This window comes from Hyperoodon ampullatus (assembly GCF_949752795.1).
Source record: "Hyperoodon ampullatus genome assembly, chromosome: 7".
Taxonomy (NCBI): Eukaryota; Metazoa; Chordata; class Mammalia; order Artiodactyla; family Ziphiidae; genus Hyperoodon; species Hyperoodon ampullatus.
Window position 1 is genome coordinate 63,585,608 of NC_136920.1, and position 19,700 is coordinate 63,605,307.

Sequence of the window (19,700 nt, forward strand, 5' to 3'; positions counted from 1 at the left end):
CCATTTATATGAAATATCCAGAACAGGCAAATCCATAGAGACAGAAAGTAAATTAGTGGTTGCCAGGGAGGAGGGGAATGGGGAGTGACTGCTAATGAATATGGAGTCTCTTTTTAAGGTGATGAAAATGTTCTTGAATTAGATAATGGTGATGGTCACACAACTCTAAATATACTAAAAACCACTGAAATGCACATTTTTAAAAGGCTAATTTGGTGGCATGCAAATTATTCTCCATAAAGTTGTTATAAAGAAAGGCAAAACAAACAGACAACAAAACAAATATTCCTTTGAGAATAGGAGAAACCAGTTCATAAAAAATTAAGTCCTGGGGTCAGGAGAGGGGTCCTGGGAGGTCCAGCAGCCAGCCCTCAGAGAGGCCGGGCCCTGGTCACCCTACCTCACCCCAGCTACTTCATAGGGAAGGGCTCCAGAGCACCCTCTTGCTTCCCTCCCCAGCCCCTCCCATCCAGAAATCTGACTGTGCTCGCTCTTCCAGCCCTGCTCCTAGGCAATGCAGACCCTACTGGATCCATCACTCTTCTCTGACCCATTTGCTTCCACTACTACACTCGTGTTTTGTCTTCCTAGATCTCTCTTTGTTGAAATTTCTGCATCCTCCGAGGCCTATGCCCCACCTGCAAACTGGGCACAATCTTGGGGAGGGTCCCTGTTTTAGACCCCAAGCTTGTCCTACATTGGGTACCACAAGGTGCAGTAAAGAGTGCTATCCTCTCCCAGGGCCTGAGAGCCCCGCTCAAGACAGGGTGTGCAAGCTCAGATCCAGGCCACATAGGCCAGGAAGGAAGGCAACAAGGCTGCCTTTGGGTCTAATGAAAACTGCTGGAGGGAGAGAGTTCAGTGCCCAGGCTAGGGCAGCACCCTTTGTGGCTAATCTGAGAGGGTGACTCAAGATGAAGCATGTGGCCGGCAGAGGGAGTCAGGCCTACGCTGTGGCAGGGTGCACCCAGCTGCCCCTGAATCTGGGGTCTGGACGGACGCTATTGGGGTTTCTCTCCTCTTGAGGGAAAGAATCCAAAGCCTTCACCCTGGAAGGGAAGGCAGAGCACCTGGGAATGTGGGCCACGGGGAGGAGAGTGTGGCCAGTGTGGAATGGGCTGGGTGGCTCTCTAGGCCCTGGGCAGCCAGGCAGGAGCGGTGCTGTACAAAGATGCCCCGAGGGACAGTTCACTGCAGAGGCAGGGCTTTAGACTCAGCTCCCCACGGAAGTGCTCTTAGACACAGGTTCTGCTCTTCTCAGGCCAGTCCTACTCACATATATAATCAGGGGGCGGACTGTATTAGACACAGACAAGGGCAGGGAGACTTAGCTCTTTCCCAGAATCAGGAGCTTTCATGGAAGCCAGTCTGAGAAAGAAAACCGGCCCGGAGCTGGGAAGGCCACGAAACATTTTACAGACAGATCACACGAGATCACAGGAGTTCGGAAGTGGGTAGCTGGGCAGGTCTGGACTTGCTGTTTCCCTGCCCTGGTGTGCTCCCGCCTGCCTCAGGCCTACAGGCTTTGGCTCACTCCTTTGGAGTCTGGAAAGCCAGGATCTTGGTCCAGTCACAGGGCAGCCACAGAAGAGGACGTGTAGGGCCGCAGAAGCCTCAGGCCAAAGCTGGGCAGGGCCAGCAGGGGCCTCCGGGACAAGAGTGGGTGAGGACAGGCTTGCAGTCAGAGTCCGCCTTCCCTGGGGCTCAACTCCAGAAACTCAGGCCCTGCTGCTGGTAGCTGAGACGCTCTAGCCAAGATCTTGACCACCAGGAGACCTCAGAGGAGCCCCCCACATTCCCAAGGCCACAGCTCTAGTCATGCCCTCCACCATTTCTTTCCCGGACTTCAACTGCCTCCTCTCTGACCATCTGGACCCCCATCTGCATCCCCCCGCCGCTGCCCCAGGCCCAGACTGCAAGCTTGGAAGGAAGGAAACTGCAGGAAGGAGCAGGGGGCAGTCTGAGGCTGGAGGTCACACTACAGTGGTCACACTATAAAGCTCCAAAGGAAGAACACTTCCCTTCTACATCATGGCTGTTTTTTATTTTTATTTTCTGCCCCTAGTTTTATCCCCTCTAATTATTCTCCACAGAGTAGAAGTAGTATAATAATATATCTGGTCTTTGTTCCAGGTTCCTGGCACAGAGCTCCTAAAAACCTCGGAATTTCCTGAGTGCTAGGAGTATCTTTTGTTATTCATAAGGAGTCCCTTTTTTTTTTTTTTTTTTTTTTGCGGTACGCCGGCCTCTCACTGTTGTGGTCTCTCCCGTTGCGGAGCACAGGCTCCGGACGCGCAGGCTCAGTGGCCATGGCTCACGGGCCCAGCCGCTCCGCGGCATGTGGGATCCTCCCAGACCGGGGCACGAACCCGTGTCCCGTGCATCGGCAGGCGGACTCTCAACCGCCGCGCCACCAGGGAAGCCCAGGAGTCCCTTTTGAGCACCTCTGAGTTTATGCTAATGAGGTGACTTAGGGTGAGGGCCCTAGGTAGCCTCAGGATGGGGCTGGTCACCAGAAAGACCAAATGATTAGAGGATTAGAACTTTCTGCCTCACCCGCTCACTTCCAGGAAAGGCTGGGAAGTGGCCAGTGATGAAGTTCTATACAAAGTCTTGAACAAGATTTGATAAGGTCTGGGTTGGTGAACGTGTCCACAAGTACCCCAACTCTACAGGAACAGACGCTGCTGCTGTGCTCGGGACCCTTCCAGACCTCACCCTATGTACCTCTTCATCTACCTGTTCATTTGTATCCTTTATCATTTCCTTAGAGTAAACTGGTAAAAGTAAGGCAATGTTTCCCTGAGCTTTGTGAGCCATTCTAGGAAACTATCTCACCTGAGGAGGGGGTGAACCCCGATTTACAGTGTGTTGGCCAGAAGTACAGGTGACAACCTGGACTAGCGAATGGCCTCTGAAGTGCAAACAGTCTGGTGGGACTGAGCCCTTAACCTGTCATCTCTAGGTAGATAGTGTCAGAATCGAGTTAAATTTGTAGGACACACAGTAGGTGACCATTGAGAACTGGAGAATAGCTTGGTGGTGTCGAAAAACATTCCAGAGTAGCCCAAATGATCTTAATAAAATGGAAATGTGCCCTCTCTCTGGGATAAAGGAACTCTTATGATTCTCTCTGCTCTCCTCCCACCCTCCTTCACCTGTTACCTCATTCACTCACAGGTCACTTAACAAATATTTACTAAACATCTACTAGGGGCTAGCCCCTAACACCTATATGTTAGTAAGAATTATATCAACATTGATGATTTTTCATCAAGAAAGTAGTTCTTAGGGAGCTTCATTAAGTCAGTTCAATGCCTTGATCAATTTTCTATTCACTAGAGTTAAACCATTTCTTCCTCTTTCTCCATTTTCATTGTATTGAAATTATTTTCATTGGGATAAATTATTTTTAAATTTTTAAGTGACTATTTGGTTTATGATCAGCTTTGGGCTCAAATCAAATCCTACAAATTAGAACTTCCATTGTTGCTGAGACTTCTTTTGTAGTAATTATTTCCACCAGAAAATATTTCCTGAGCCAACTTCAGCAGATAAATTTTATCAGGAAGATTGGATTCCTCTGTCAATTTTTAGTCAATAACATATTTTGCCAGGTGCAGTCTTAGCTGTTGCCAGTTTTGCTTTGTGTTAATTATTTCAACCAACTTAAGTTTTTTCCTGGATCATTTTGTTCCTTTACATTTTCAGTAATACTAATGAGATGTTATTTTCGTTATATAAGGCATATTTTAGCACCGCTCTGATAAAGCATTCTGAGGATCAAAGAGTAGCGTGAACACATCCTCGGGGCAAAAAGGCAGGTCAAAACATCACACTCTGCACTTGGGCTGAGTACCAGGTCAGGACCTGGTGCCCGAGGTAGCCCTGCCCACTGCCCTCTGCTCCTCCGGAGCCCTAGCCCCTGCCAAGATGCCTGGCAGTTGGGAAACAGCTTCTGGCTGGGGTGAGAGCAGCCACCTGCAAGAGACAGCCTCTGATTGACAGGCAAAGAGATGGGTTTCAGCCCTGATGTCCCATCCCAGGTTGGATGCAGCCTCTGCTGGGCCCCAGACTTTTCTACTCAGAAAGTACCTCAGCTGAGATTCCAGCTGAGTATCTCAACGTCAGCTGAGAGAGGAAATAGATGCTTCTTGGTGCCTCAGTCCCCCCACCCCCCAACCATTGATAAAAGGAGATATTTGAGGGCTTCCCTGGTGGCGCAGTGGTTGAGAATCTGCCTGCCAATGCAGGGGACACGGGTTCGAGCCCTGGTCTGGGAAGATCCCACGTGCCGCGGAGCAACTAGCCCCATGAGCCACAATTACTGAGCCTGCGCGTCTGGAGCCTGTGCTCCGCAACAGGAGAGGCCGCGATAGTGAGAGGCCCGCGCACCGCGATGAGGAGTGGCCCCCACTTGCCGCAGCTAGAGAAAGCCCTCGCACAGAAACGAAGAGCCAACACAGCCATAAATGAATGAATGAATGAATGAATGAATGAGATAATTGACCAGGGTCCTCTCAGTTCTGAGGCTGTGACTTGCTCACTGGCCTCCAGGCTTTGGGCCTACTCCAAGGGTCCCCTCTGCCTCCTAGTTGAGGCTCTGCCTGGGAACAGCCAGGGATGGGACCGTCCACCTGGATTCAAATATGGCAAGACCAAGTATGGAGGGCCGGAGGCCACAAATGCTCTCACCTGAGATCTCTACTTCTCCTGACCCCAGGAGACCAAAGAAAGACACAGAAACGTCAACGGGGTGGGTTCTTTCTCCTGGCCTTGGCCTCACCCCACCCGTTCCCCACCCGTGGTCACGTCTCCATGCACAGTACCACTAGGCATCAAGCAGCCAGCGACCCTTGAAACATCAGTGGGAAAACGTAAACCCAGAGAGGAAAAGAGGCCTGCCCAGGGGCGTACTGGGACATTCCCAAGGAACGTGAGTTGGTGGCAGAGCCAGGCTGAGGGTGCATGAGTTCTGGTCCCAGCCCAAAGGAGAGCCTCCTTCAGCCCTGTTCCCATGTGAGGAACTGCTGAAGTGGCCTCTGCCCAGGCCACCTCAAAGACGCCGTCTCCACCTGGCCCGGCAACAGCCAGCGAGGGGTTGAGGCCCCCAGTCCAACAGCTGTGGGGAGGCTGGCTTAGGAAGGAAGCACCCTCACCTCCTCTGAGTCAGAAGAGAGGCCCTGGAGTAATGGATGGCCACTTTGCAAGCTTGCCCTCTCTGGGCATAACCTACTCCTCTGCAAAATGGGGCTAGTGTTTGATCTCCAGCCTCCCAAAGGTGCTGTGAAGATGAAATGAAAGGCTTTGAGACATCTGTGGCCTTCCCTGGGGTGAGGTGATGCAGGAAACAGAGGTACCAGGCCTCCCGATACCTTGGGCACCTTGAGGCCTAAGATGCTGTTCCAGAGGCTGACCTCTCACAGTAGGCCAGTTCCTAAAATGGTCCTAATGATCCTCTGTTACATAGGGTCTTCATACCCTGTGTAACCCCCGTCCCCCCCGCAATTCCTTGAGTATGAGCTGGACCTAGAGACTTGCTCCCAAGGAAGAAAATACAGCAAAACTGATGGAATGTCACATCTGTGATTACATGTGTCACATCTTATAAAAGACTGTGACTTCTTGCTTGCTAGCAGACACTCTCTCTTGATGGCTTTAGGAAGCAAGCTGCCCTAATGGGGAAGCCCACGAGGTATGGAACCGAGGGTAGCCTCTGATCAGCCGTCAGTGAGGAATGGAGGCCCTCCGTCCAGCAGCCCATGAGGAACAGAATCCCACCAACAACCACATGAGTGAGTTTGAAAGCTCACTCCCCCAGATGAAACTTCAGACGAGCCCCGGCCAGCGTGTTGATCATCGTCTGTGAGAGACCCTGAGCAGAGGACCCAGCTAAGCTGTACCTGGACTCCTGACCCACGGATGCTGTGAGATTAAAAAATGGGTGTTGCTTTAAGCTGCTAAATTGTGAAATAATCTGTTACACAGCAAGAGATAACTAATACACCACTGCACTGGCATACACACACAGGAGAGTAGGGACCTTTCTTCAGGCCAGAGAGACAGAGCTTGTGGACAGATCTCTGCCCTACGACCCCCGCTGCTGTGAGCTTCCTTCTGGAGACCCATCCTTGCTGTGCAGTGTTGTAAGGAGAGGACAGGCCCCCTGCTCTCCACTGGGCAGACCCGGAAAGTGGGTGGAGCTGACCCACTTCCTCGTGGAGCCATCACCCTGGGTCCTCTCCAAAGAACAGTCCTGCCAGAGCTCTGAACCCCAGGCACGTCTGGAGCAGAACAAACGTTCCAAAGCACACCCGCATCCGCTTTCTCCCTTGCTCCTCCTAAAACCCTAGGAAGGGTGGGGAGACCGCACCAACCATCTCTAAGACCAACAAGAGATGTGCTGGGTGAAGGCTCAACAGACCTGAGAGGTGTTCGTGATCATACCCATTTTACCAGTAAGAATTACTATTCAGCTCACTATCTAGAATTATTCAGTGGCTGAGGAGGGATGTGAACCCAGGCTGTCTGACTCAAAGCCCGAGCCGGTTCCACTTGTTTTACAAATGGGAAAACTGAGAAACAGAGAGTTTAAGAATTCATGATGGCACCCACAGGCAGCGCCCCACCTCGCCCCGCCCCAAATCCTTCCTGGACAATCTGTCACCAAGGGATCAGGAATTGGAGTTTTTAAAGATTCAAGGGAGAAGAAAGACAGGATGGAGCGGGTGCTCGTGGGAGCCATCGGAGCCCAGACCAGAGCTGCTCCCACTTACCCGAGAAGAACCGGCCTCCCTCCCCTTCTCTATCAAGTCATTGTGCCAACCAGCAAAGTTGAATTATTAAAACTCCCTTCTGGGGTACCACATGGATTTTTCTCCACTGAGACTCAGAGCAGAGGGGTGGCCCCTCCTACCACACAATATTAAAATGTCAGGAGTTTAAGGCTTGTGTTGGTTGAGTCATAAGTTATCAGCACCCAGTGAGAGCCGACAGAATGCCTCCCTTAAATTATTAAGCAGAAAGCGTCAGACTGTAATATTTTGCTAAACCAAAGTACAGACACAGACAAAGATGTCATTTCAATATTTGAAACCAGCAAGTTTAATTTAAAATAAGAGCAAACCAATAAGCTCAGAACATAGCGGCGTATGAGAGGAAAATTATACTGAGAGAGGGAAAAAAGTGGAAGGACTTAAGAAATTTATAAAAGTAATCTCCAAGTGGAAATTAGAAACCCAGGCCTAGAAACAGAATAACACAAAAGAAATATTACTGTCCACTTTCTAAATCAATATAACACTGCTCCACGCTGGAATTACCATGGTAACTCAAGTAAAAAGAATCAAGCAATTCTTATTATTTCAAAATAAAATCACAGCCTGAAGCCTGGGTTTTATTACAACCACTGATAGATCGCTGGCTTGTATTTATCTGAAATATTGCTTTTCAATCAGCTGGTTTATGAATGTACACGGGCCTCTCACCAGCCCACCTACTGCCCTGCTTTGAGGCAAGGGGCTAACCAATGAATTGATTCTCGCCTGGCTGCATCTGCATGTATGTCCAGGTTTCAATCAGCTCTGGGAACCACGGAGCTTCACGCCCCTTCTAACCGATGGGTGGCTTTGCAGGACACAGGAAAAGCCAGAGAAGGCAGCAGGGACTGCCCTCACTGTGGTCCCCCTCCAGGCTCGCCCATGGAGGAACGGGCCAGGGCTCTGATGTCAGCCCCCAGCAAGTGCCCCAACAGCAAGCCTCCCTCACCCCCACCCCAAGTCATCCTCTTGCTGGCTCCACCCCTCTCCCATGAGCTCCCCCTACCCCGAGTGTCCTTCTCCCCCATCCCCAGGCCTGCCAGCCACAACGGGGGAGCTGGGAGCCGGCAGAGCACAGAGGAGAGCAGATGGCCTGGGTTCCCAGCCCAGCCCTGGACTTGCGAGTTGTGAGACCTGCACACGGCACCACATCTCTACCTCTTCCCCTATCCACTCCCTTTGCAATGTGACTTTTCACCTCCTTCCTTCAAGGATAGAATCTGTTTCCCCAACCCTTGAACTTGGGCTGGGCTTGTGATTTATTTTGGCCAACAGAATGTAAAGTGACAACATCCCAGAGCCAAGCCTAGGTCTCAAGAAGACTTGCGTCCATTCTCTCTCCTGGACCTGCCTCCAGCCTGAGAACAATCTGGAAGAGCCTGCTGGATGATGAGGGACATAGTCTCGTTACCCCCAGCATCCAGCTTGATCAGCCATCTCCCAGGTATGAGTGAGTCTAGTCGAGACCCGAAAAACCGCTCAGCCAAGCCCAGCCTACATCACTGACCCACAGGTTCGAAAGCTAAATAGATGCTTGTTGTTTTGAGCCTCTGAGTTTTGGGGTGGTTATGTAGCAATAACTACCTGATACACATGCACAGTACAATGCTCACTTTTAACGAAGGGTTCACTGAAACAAGAATTGTTGTGTAAAGACTGAGAGGCCGAAGCCAAAGAGATCATCCGGTAGCTGTGTAGAGAGCACTGTCACTTCACATAGGCATGAGGCTTCCAGGCCCATCAAGTGTGTACATGGACATTAGGTGTCAGTTAGGTGTTGCTCCCATTGTAGGGATGTGAAAACTGAGGCTTAGGAAGTTGTCTGAAGTCACATAGAAGTCAGCTGGGACTAGAAGCCAGGTCTCCTGACTCATGCTAGCAGGCTACACCTGAAGACAGTAGGCCATTCAAGAAAGCCCACTTAGGAAGGGGCCGGAGGTAGAGCTAGGGGCCCAATCTGACCCGGTAGGCCTGCACTCTGGGGCATCTGCCTCGGCTACCTGGACCAGCCTGCTTACTCTTCTCTACCATCTGCTTTTAATTTGCCCCCAGTTATGTCAGCCACTGTAGGCTCCTGCCTTAGCCAGAACACAAAATAAACATACTCCAACCACTGAGAGATGAGCTTCTTGCTAGGTTGGGTGGATGTGACTCTGAGCAGGACCTGGAATGATCTGTAAGAGGCTTTGACCGCCTGTAGGCTCCTACGAGTCCAATCAAAGGGGAGAGGATGTGGCAAGGGGACAACATGAGCAATGGTATAGAGGCAAATGCCAGGTCTGCATGGGACACAAAACTAGAGTGGACATATTAGACCTGCCCAGCTTAGTGTGGCAGCAGGTCTCAGGCAGAATGTCAGGGTAGCAGAGGCTGGGTCCTCTGAAAGGAGGTAGATGGGATGGGAGAAGGGTGGTGGCAGAACAGAAAGAGCTGGGTGCAGAGTCCCGGATGAATGCAATCCAGCGGTGTGCGGACAGATCGCTCACAACTGATTCTCTGGGGAAAAAACCCTTGATCTGTAGTGTTTGCCAATTTCCGTGGTGTTCATACTTCCACCATGGCTGATGTCAAGCTACCCATGTGATATCACTGAACTCAGAGCTGGGAAGAGATGTGCAAAATCAGCTCTTGCAAGCCAGTGCCAGTTAACTCCCCTGGTGTAGTCCTATCTTGAGTACAGACCTACCAGGAAAACTCACTCTAGCAGCACCACGAAAAGTTCAGCCTGAGGGGGGAAGGATGCCCTGTGTGCCTCAATGTCTTTCAACTTCAGGTAGGGCAGGCAGGCAGCAAGGGCTACAGGCCACATGCACCTCTGGGGCTTCTCCAGTCTGTGAAGGCTCAGGCCACGTTAGCAACCATCAATGCCTGCCAGGAGGACCTACATCTGAGGACAGAACCATGTGCCCTGGGCTGTCCGTAGGGCCATGAGTAGGATGCCCAGACACATGGTCTTGGTCCAACTGACATTTCTCCTCATCGGAGATTTCTACCATTCAGCCTTATCATGTTTTGGGTACAGGCAGAGGGCATGGAAGACTGAAAGATGCAGAAGCTCTGGGCTCTAACTCCCTACATAACCCTGGGCAATTCTCTTGCCCACTTTAAGCCTCAACCATGCCCATATAAATGGAAGGGCTTGCAAAGAGTGATTCTGGAGCCTTCTTCCCATGGTGCTACCCGCCTTGGAAATCTGGAGAGTGGTTGAGTAGTGAGTCTACCCTGCTTCCTGGACAGTGGCGACTGATGGCCATGATGGATAAACTAGAAGAAGGAGGGTTAGGACCCAGTGCCTGGCAGTGAGCAAGGCACTGAACTGGGCACAGGACTATTTCAGATCATACTGTGGCTGTGTAGAGAGCACTGTCACTTCACACACGCATGGGGCTTCCTGGTTTATCAAGGGTGTACCTGGACATTATCTCATTTAATCCTGACAACAATCATGCCGGTTAGATGTGGTTGTTCTCACTGTAGAGATGAGGAGGTACAGAGGCAAAGCACTCTCAGCACTGGGTGGGCACAGAACACAGAACTACAGTGCATGTGCTGGACCTGCACAGTTTAGCACTATAGTAGCTAAACCAGTCCCAGTCCCATGGTACTTGCCACGCTGGGGTACCCAGGTCCTTTGTTCTACTTTGTTCCCTAACTCCTTCCAAACTTCCTCATGTGTCTGATCAGGGTTCCTGGGAGGCCCTCTGGCCCCTGGAGATGGACCCCAACTACAGCTTTGGCCTCCTGGCTACATGCAGGCAGCTCTGCCCTGTGTCGATGCAGCTCTGGAGGGGGCCTGCATCTGCTGAGAACCCCAGCCTGGCTTGGGTCACTCCCCCATCAGCCTCTCCATCTCCGCCTTCTGCTCAGAAGACCCAGCCAGGACTACTTCCCAGGTCCAGCAGCCTTGCTTGCCCCAGCAGCGCAGCTTCACTGAGGCTAAACCTCGTGTCTCCTTCGGCCACAGAAGGTCGACCGCCAATGCTTGCTGGCAACCATCCATCTGTTCCAAGGGGGAGAGACCAAAATAGACCTCCCCTCGGTCCTACTCTCAGATAGGGCCTGCTGAGTGGTTCCTTAAATGGAAGTGGGTGGGGCAGCCGCCCCATCTGACTCTGGGACCTGGAGTTGGGTAGGAAATCAATTCTCAGGAGGGATGAGAGGCAGGCCCCGGCTCTAGAAAAATGAACATTTCCATGTGCTAAAAGCATCATTGTGGGACGAGAGAGAGAGAGAGAGAGAGAGAGAGACAGTTCAAGTGAGTGGCCAGGCCAGCACTGAGCCCCGGCATGGAAAGGGTGAAGCTTTTAGGCGAGCAGCGGCCAGTGATCTCAGCTTCCCCCAGTCCTAATGCTCCCAAAAGGCTCTCTCCCACTCCCTGTAATTGGGCATCAGTAGTTAATGCAGTATTGACTGCATTACACGCTCCCGTGCCTCCCCTTGCTAATGCCAATTGCATCACCTTGTACAGTCACTGGCTTGCTTAGCCAATAGCCGTTAAAAGCAATCCAAATCATGAATCATATGGGAAACTTTTAGCAAGACACTGCCACCCGAGGAGACAATTTACAGTTGAGTTAATCTGGGTACATTAGCGAGACACGGATTCTGGACGACAGACCAATTTATGTTGTTTCCCTGTCCCCCCGCCACCCCCGCCTTAGTTCTCTGCGTGGGCAGATGAATGGAAGAGCAGGGAACAGACAGAAGCACCTGCTTTCTCACCCCAGGCTCTGGGAGCGGGTTGGGGAGACCCATCTTTACAGGCTCCCTGCCTGGTTGAGTTTAGGCAGGAAGGGGACATGGCTATACGTGCTGCTCAGGTTTTGTGATGCCTTGTTTCCCTGTAGTGAGGAGGTGGCTGCAGCCCGGGCTGTCCTGGTAGGTGCAGATGGAGACCTTCCTCTTCTAGGCATACAGTGGGTGCCAGGCCTGGTCCCTACCCTGCCAGCCTCACAAGGCCTTTACCAGCCCTCAGAAGGCAGCAGTGTCCACTGGGCTCTGCCGTCCTGCTGATGGGCTGGGATCTGTAGTGTGGGACAGCATCAGGGCCCACTCCCTGCCTTCCCCCCAGGGCTGTGGAGGTCCTGGCCACAGGAGAGGCCGCCAGTACCCTCTGTGGTCCAGAGCATGATGGGACATTCTGGGAGGTCCTGCTGGTCAGTACCCAAGCACAGCTGAGAGCCTGCCCTCGTGGATGAACCGAGTCAGCTGTGGACGCTGCACTCATGGTAGTCACTAACTACTGAAGATGCACTGTCTGGTCCTCTTCAGCCCAGCTCCAATATCTTTAGGTGTTTTTAACTTATTAAAAATGCCCTAGGAATTATGTCTGATGTTTAGTTCCACAGCCTGCCTGCTGCTTCCTGTGGTCACTCCAGCCCTCCTGCTGGGCCTCTGCAGAGGCAGCTTACACCCGGACCTGTCCTTCTGCAGCATGCACCTGGGGACACCCCTTGGGGGTGCCCTTGGCATCCTCCCCTGTCCCTCACAACCCAAGGCTCTCACAGTTCTTGGGGATGCTCAGACCCTCTGCTGCCTGCCCCAGCTCAAGGGCCTTTTCTCCTACAGCGTGAGGGCTAATTTGACTCTCAGGACGCAAGGCTGTACTCCCCTTGCACCCCTGGGGCTGCAAGCCTCCCCGGAAAGCCCACAGCCTGGTGCCAGCCCAAGAGCAGGTGCCAGGGGAAGAATGGCTGTTTCTCCAGGAAAGTTGGAGCTGGGCTTCCGTTGCTGACAGGCAGGCCCGAAGACATGTAGAAAGGCAGGACCCTGAGTTCCAGTAAAGTGGAGCTGCCTAGGCCAAGAGCAAGCATCCAAATGAAAGCAATTAATCTTAAAACCTGAAGTTTAACCGTTTGCAAAACAGATCTCTCCTCTCCTCTCTGTGGTGGCCCTTCACTGCTCGACCTAATGGATTACTTTATTAATAATGCACTGTGCTTAAAAGCAAAAAAAAAAAAAAAAAATTTTTTTCTGACGATTCAATACTTCAGAAAGTCTCTTAAACCCGTTGCTACGGCAAAGCGATTGATATTTTATTATCTTTCAGAAGTGCAACATGAAAGCCCTGCAGCCCAGCAGAGCAAGAGCTTTGGTCCTCAGCAGCTGGCGGACCTGACTTCAACCAGAGGAGCCCCGGCCTCTTCCGACAAGATGCTGTCAGGTGGAGAAAAGGCATTGGGGGTGGTTAATAGGAGCCTGAGTTCACGCTGCAGCCAGACAAAGGGTGCAGTCCGCAGCCCTGAGGAACACACCCCTTGGAGGCCCTGGGGACCAGTGCTGACTCCAGCCCAGACGGCCACCTGCTGGGAGGGCATAAGTGCAAGGAAGGATTTAGGCAGAAGGTGTGGGGGGAGGGGGAGTATATCCAGAGCCTTTCTCCCTCCCCCAACTGAAGGTACCACCTTCAAGGTTTCCTGGAACCAGGAGATGCTAGACTCCAATGGGGAGTGGAGGGTGGATTTTATGAGCAGAAAGGTTGCTTTTGGAAGACAGCTCTAGGCTGAGCAGGACAAGAATCAAATGGCTCCTCAGGACCTAAGCCAGCCTTCTTCCTTGTGCTGTGAAGTGTCCCAGAGCTCAGTGACATCAACAGGACAGAGGACCATATGGTTTGGACTGGACAGGGCGGGGGACTTGCGGGGCAGTGCGAGCTCTCCTCCACAGGTCTGGTGAAGACTAGGGAAAATACATATGCCTAGGGTGTAGGCAGGAGATGGGCTAAAATGACCTCCAGAGAGCCATTCCCATTCAGTGCTCATCTGGAAACCTTTAGTATCACAAAGCCCGGGGCACTCTGGGTGCCTGCACAGAGTGCAAGACCCGAGGTGGTGCTGGTGGCGTCGTCTTATTGGCGGGAGACCAGTCTCCCTGCCTGAGGCCGCCCACGTACAGGGCCTGGGTCTTCTGGATTTCTGGCTTGGGCCTGGGGAGCCAAGCACGCTAAACAATCTCGGCTAAAGACATACCCTGATTTCCACAGTGGGAATTCCTCCAAACACCAAGGAAGGACCCTCTGCACTGGCTCCTCATTCTACCAAGAGGGAAAGTGAAGAGATGGGCATGACTGGTCCGAGATTACACAGGGAGTTAGTGGAGAAAGGAGCTAAATCAAGGTCTCCTCCCTCCTTATCTGGCCTGACCCCAGACCCCTTCTTCTCTTTTTCAATCTGTACACAACTGCACCAGCCCAGCCCTCTGATGGCCCACATGGGGCTCCAGGGGAGGGGTCCATGAAGAGAGAAAAGCATACAGGAGATGAATGTCACACCCCAGCCAGACCCTGGACAATGGATTCTTTTGGCCAGAGCATTTAGTTCCCCCTCCCTCTCTTTCCACACTCACGCTGAGAAATGGCCTTGCGGGCCACAGGGCTCCGGCACATGCCACCCCCAGGCCAGATATTTTAAATGTCCCTCCCTGCTGGAGGTCTCAGAAGGTGGGAGCAGAGGTTAGGGGCATCAGCACATGGTGGCAGCAAAGTGAACATCCTGTGTGAACTTAAGTCACTTAACTTCAGATTTTCACCAAGTGACCATGTCAGTAACACCACTGACCTGGAGGGCAAGAGGGCACAGACCTCTACTACTCACTAGTAGAGGTCAGAAGATGTCACTCTAAGAGGATTTCCGCTGACTCACAGAAAACCCACTTTCTCAGTTCCTTACCAGTAGAACCCAGGTGATGGCGTGGGTGCTAACAATTACATTCACATCTTCCTCCCGACAACACTAACAAACTGAACAAACCAGGTAACCCTCACCTACAGGGCAGGAGGGCCTGGGACAGCCAGGGAACGGCCACTCTTGACCCTGAGGGCTGCCCTTGGGTCACAGGGCACCCCTGGTTTTACCCTCAAGGGGACTGGGTTCTCCAACCTCTCCTGCACATACCAGGACAATTACTGCAGGGCACTCCCAGTCAGGAAGGCTTTGGGGTGTGTGGGACCACCATGGGTCCCTCTGTTCTGACCTCTCGGGCGCAGCGAGGCTCCTGACCAGGACAAGTCCATGCCGCTCCGGCACTCGTGCTACTGGCCACGAGCGGGACACTTTCTTCCTCTGGGCCAAACTCCTGCCTCCGATTTCCAGAGACAGGGAGACAGTGGGAATCACAGGAGGCAACCCTTTTTCTCACCGAGCTTTCGGGCAGCTGTCTCCCCGAGGGCCTGGCCGGCCCTTCCCCTCGCCTGCCGGGCACCCGGCGGCCACCGTCTTTCCGCGCGCCCGCTCGCTGCAAGCTCTGGAGTCCGATTTCCCGAAGCCACTGATTTGCTCGGCGCTCAGCGCCTCTCGGGTTACGCGGGCGGCGCGAGGCTGATGGCTGCGGTGAGAGGAGCAGCCGCAAAGACGAAAACGCTCTACGTGAACCGCCGCTGCGCCGAGATCGGAGGGCAGCCGGAGCCTCCACGCGGCCCCGCAGAGCATCACACGGCCGGCGCACAGCTCGCCCTCCCGCGGTTCGGTCCGGCCTGTCCCGGCCCCGGGGCCGCGCAGCCCGGGGCTCCCTCATCTCCCCACGCCAGTCCCACTCGGTCCTCCCCCCGCCCCAGGCTCCAGCCCCAGCCCCCTGCGGACCGCCCGCCCGGCAAGCCCGGCACAGCCCGGCGTGTGCGCGCCGGTGTTCTGGCGTGTGTGTTCCCGCGCGCCGCGGCGGGGGGCGCGGGTGTGCGGGGTGTCGGGACCCCCGCCCGCCACCTACCGTCCTCCTTGTCCAGCACCATCATCTCGGGCGCTCCGTGTCCAGCCGCAGCTCGGCTCGGCCGGGAGAAGGGCGCCGGCTCCGGGCGCGCTTCGGCGGGGCGGCCGGTCCTCGGGCAGCGAGCGGGCTCTAATTACCCGCTTGCCCGGCTCTTAACCTAGATTGCACTCAGCTAGAATTACATTCAGGAGTGAAGCACTTCGCAGATACAAAAGCAGTCTCACCTACTTTTGTGCCTCAGAATTGCAAGGAACTATGAACTGCAATTTAGAGAGAGAGAGAGAGGGAGAGGGAGAGAGAAGGGGGAAGAGAGGATCAGAGCCGTTTCTTTGATTCTCACCCTCTAAATGGCTCAATTTGCCCAGTATAATCTGTCTTAATGTAATTGCATTTGATAGCTCATAACCCTGGCTCTGGCAACGACACAGCTTTCAGCCTCATAAAGTGTTTTCCCCTCGGATTTAATCTGAATCTCAATCTAAAATTATATTCAAAGAGATGGGGGAATCTCGGCGGCCGTCTCCCGCTGCCTTTCTCCCTCAATGTATGAGGTTTGCACTCCTGCTACTGAATAAATGCACACATTTCCCGAGGCCCCCCTCCCTCCCGGGTTAATGGGGAGTGGAGACGCGCGTCTGCCCGGCTCCGCAGCGCCGCCTGGAGGCCTGTCGGCCCCAACTCGGCGTGTGGCTCTGCTCAGGACCCAGGGTCCTCATCCCCAGTAAACTGCCTGGTGGACCACACCTGTCTGTCACTCCCACCCCTCAGCCTTGATTTTGCCCCCCTCCCACGGGGCAATCTTTCTCTGACCTTGTGCCCTCCCTTCCTACTTCCTCTGCTCGAGGTTTCTGGTTGCTTCCTGGATTGTTTGGCAAAATTAACCCTCTGCAGGGCACAAAGTTTCCCACTGTGTGTCCTACAGCACCACCTTTACCCCAGAAGCCCCTCCCAAGAGCATCCTGATTCCATAGAGAATGGGATCCTGTCTCAACTTCTCTCTGAGCAAGCACAGCATGGCCTTAAAGGTTTTTTTCATTCCACAACTATTTATTGAGCATATACTATGCACCAAGCACTATTTTAAGGCCCTGGGGATACAGCAGTGAAAACAAAGATGCCTGCTATTGCAGAGTTGACAATTCTTGCTCTGTAACTCAGGAGGCAGGAAGGGAGACAGTGTTCATCTCCTCTCCCTCTGAACCCTGCTTCTCTCCCAGAGCCCTGGGTCTGGTGCCCAGGCTGCCTACTCCAGGAAGGCCACTCTTCAATATCGAGCATTATTTTCTTGACAGTACAGAGTTCCAGGATGGCATGAAAATCTTAATGGCTTTTCTCCAGACAGATGTGTCAGAGGCTCATCCCCGCAGTCACTTCTGAGGACTAGACCCAGGCAAGGAGAAGGAAGCTAGAGTCCCTGGAGGGGCAAAGGGCCACCAGTTGAGACTTCATCCCATCTCTGCCTATTACCAACAGTGGACCTTAGCAAGTCATTTTCTCTCCCCAGGCCTCAGTTTCCCTGTTTGTGAAGTGGGAGACCTGTTCTGCTATCTCCAAGGTTGCTGTGGGGATCAGAGGAGATAATGCATGTGAATGTGCTTTGTGAACTGTGGCACCCCAGACAATGGAAGGGGACATAGTTGGTACAAAGGAGACTTGGAGGCCAGGTCATGCCCCTTAAGCCCTGGGAGGCCCCAGTGCAGGGTGCCTGACTGGGGAGGGGGATGGGGGAGTGGTGCTGCAGCCTATGGTCCTCTATTGTAGGCAGGAAAGTCAAGCTTTGAGAAAACAGAACAGAGGCTGCTTCTAATGAGCTGCTTCATCCGCAGCTCAGAGAGTTTCGCTTTCCCCTTCATCTTGAATACTTAATCCTAATAGTCCTTGAGTATATTTGATGTTAAATATATCATTTTGCTCAGACTCACCATCCCTCAGGACTGTGAACTTGATCTCTCCCCTGTCACTGCAGTTGAACAGTACCCTGAGGGTCTCAGGGAGGCTTTGGCACTGCTGCCGCCGGCACATTTAGTGCCAGCCCCTCACCCCAGCCTGAGTGAGGGGGCCAGACAGTGTAGCAAGCACAGGGCCTGACAGGCTGGCAAGGGGTAGCTTCTTGCTGTAGACACCTCTGTGCTACCTGGAGGTATTCACTCCACAAGGGCTGCAGCCCTACTCCTGACCTCCAGGGCTGCTTCTCCTGACTTTCAGGGTCTGGCCCTGACCCACAAACCTGGACTCCATTATCTGGGGCCACTTGCTCACTCTTTCATCCATGTGTTGTGCTCAGGACTCCGTCCCAACTCCAGCTCTCCCCAGCCCCCAGGGTGCCCAGTTAGCAGCCACAGAGCCAGCCTCCCTCTAGGGAGTCAGGCGCCTTGCATGCCACCCCAGGGACTGGTGCAGCCTTGGGGTACTGAGCAGGGGATCGGTGCCGTGTGTGAAGGGCTGGCTGCTTGTGCCCACAGACAGCTCTCTCTGCAGCCCCAGTGGTGAGCACTGAGTTCCCACACTCACCTGGAGAAGTGCCTCTGCAGAGGCCTTCTGCTTCACAGAGCTACCCAGCAAGCCTTGGACAGTTTGGGTGGCTTGAGCTCCCAGCCAGGAAGAGGCCTGCTGGGTTTACAAACCCAGACACGAGCCTGGTTCATCCAGTGGCCTCCCTCTCAGCTTATGGGTAATTGCTGTGCAGGCAGGTAACTCCCGCGCCCATGCTCACTCCAAGCCTCCAGGTCCAGGGGCACGCCCATAACACCAGGGTGCAGTCCTTGGATCCCCTGGGGCTGGGGGAGGTTGTCTGCACCTGACACATTCCACAGGTGATGAGCATGTACTCTCACTTCCATACTGCCAAGAGTGCTCCAAAATGCCCTTGAAATGCCTCTGGGGACGGCAGGGGGAGGCCAGTTGATCAGTCCCCTAGGTTACGGTGAGGGAAGAGGGGGTGTTCCTGGCTGCTTTACAAAGTTCTGGGCAGGTCCTAGCAGTTCGTCGTTGTACCTGACAGTAAAATCCTGAGGAAGGATTCCTGCATCGGTGTTGGGGGTTGTGCCCGAGGGCCCAGGCAGACCAGATATTCCAGAACTCTTCAGTAGAGCCTGTCAGATGTGCCTCAGCCTGAGGGCCCTGCTCCCAACACAGTGCAGCTGTCTCCAAGATGGGGTTACAAGCTGGCCTCACAGGTGACACTCAAAGGGGTATTTGGAGTGACAAAGGCCATTTCCCTGTGGCCGCCACAGTTGACAGGACAGGGTGAATCTACAGACTTTGCAGAACAATCAGGATGCCTGCTGGCCAAGTTCAGATGCCCTGCCCTGCCCTGTCCCCTACTCACACAAAAGCAGCCCATGCACAGAGATTTGCAACCAGCTAGAGTGGAGAAGTACATCGTTGGCAAACTTTTCCTCTTTTGGTTTCTGGAAGCCCTGGACAGGCCTTCTAGGAAGCTGCAGTTATAACTTATTAGGCTTTGTGGGTGCCTAGGCAGAATCTGCACTCCAGAAAACAAGTCTCCCCACTCACTTGATGAAGTCCAATCCACCCCTGCGCAACAGCACAGAGAAGGTTGTCGATATAGGCTGTCGACCAAATGTCCTAGTTTGCCCTGGGACTGAGGGGTTTCCAGGATCCAGGGCTGTCAGTGATCAAACAGGGATGGTCCTGGGCAAACCAGGACAGTTAATCACCCTAGTGGGATGTGGTAGGGTGGGACAAGGGACTAGTGGGGCCGCAGAGAAAGGCCAGGCAGCCAGACCCTTCCCTGCAGACCAGCAGCTGCCTCCCAACCCCAAATTTCCCAGCCTCCTGCCTCAGGGCTCCATCTCCTGGGCACCAAAGAACTGCCCTAGCAACTGGCAATGCTCCTTGGGCCAGCAGCACTGTGAGTCCTCCTGAGAGACTGGCAGTTAGAATCGGAAGGGTGTGAGTTGGATCCAGGGGTGGTCCAGATTTTGGGAGAGCCAAGCTTCCTTATGCAACTGGGGCGGGGGAGGTTTTAAGAAAGGAACAGTAGATCACTAATACAAATTACAACAGAAGGACTCGGAAGCTTAACATTCATTAGCTTCAAGGTGAATCCGGCCCTGATATCTTGGATATATGGCTCATCCACGGGCCCTAGCCAGCGGAGCACCTCCCAACACGCTGGACTGGGGGAGCTGATGGTGAGCGTCCTCCCCAGCCCTGCGA

At 53.4% G+C, this 19,700-nt stretch overlaps 1 protein-coding gene across 3 annotated transcripts in view; it reads right to left on the reverse strand.

Moving 5' to 3' along the window:
- Positions 1 to 19,700, reverse strand: part of LMO1 (LIM domain only 1) — a 51,586-nt gene that overhangs the window by 20,307 nt on the left and 11,579 nt on the right. The window contains exons 2-3 of one of the 3 annotated variants that reach the window (XM_079708752.1): positions 15,747 to 15,778; positions 15,519 to 15,628 (exon numbers count right to left, since the gene is read on the reverse strand). The exons of the other annotated variants lie outside the window; for them this stretch is intronic. Of the exons in view, the coding sequence (XP_079564878.1) occupies positions 15,519 to 15,543 (25 nt within the window). The 5' untranslated portion in view covers positions 15,544 to 15,628; positions 15,747 to 15,778. The remainder of the gene's footprint in view (positions 1 to 15,518; positions 15,629 to 15,746; positions 15,779 to 19,700) is intronic. 3 annotated transcript variants of the gene reach the window in all.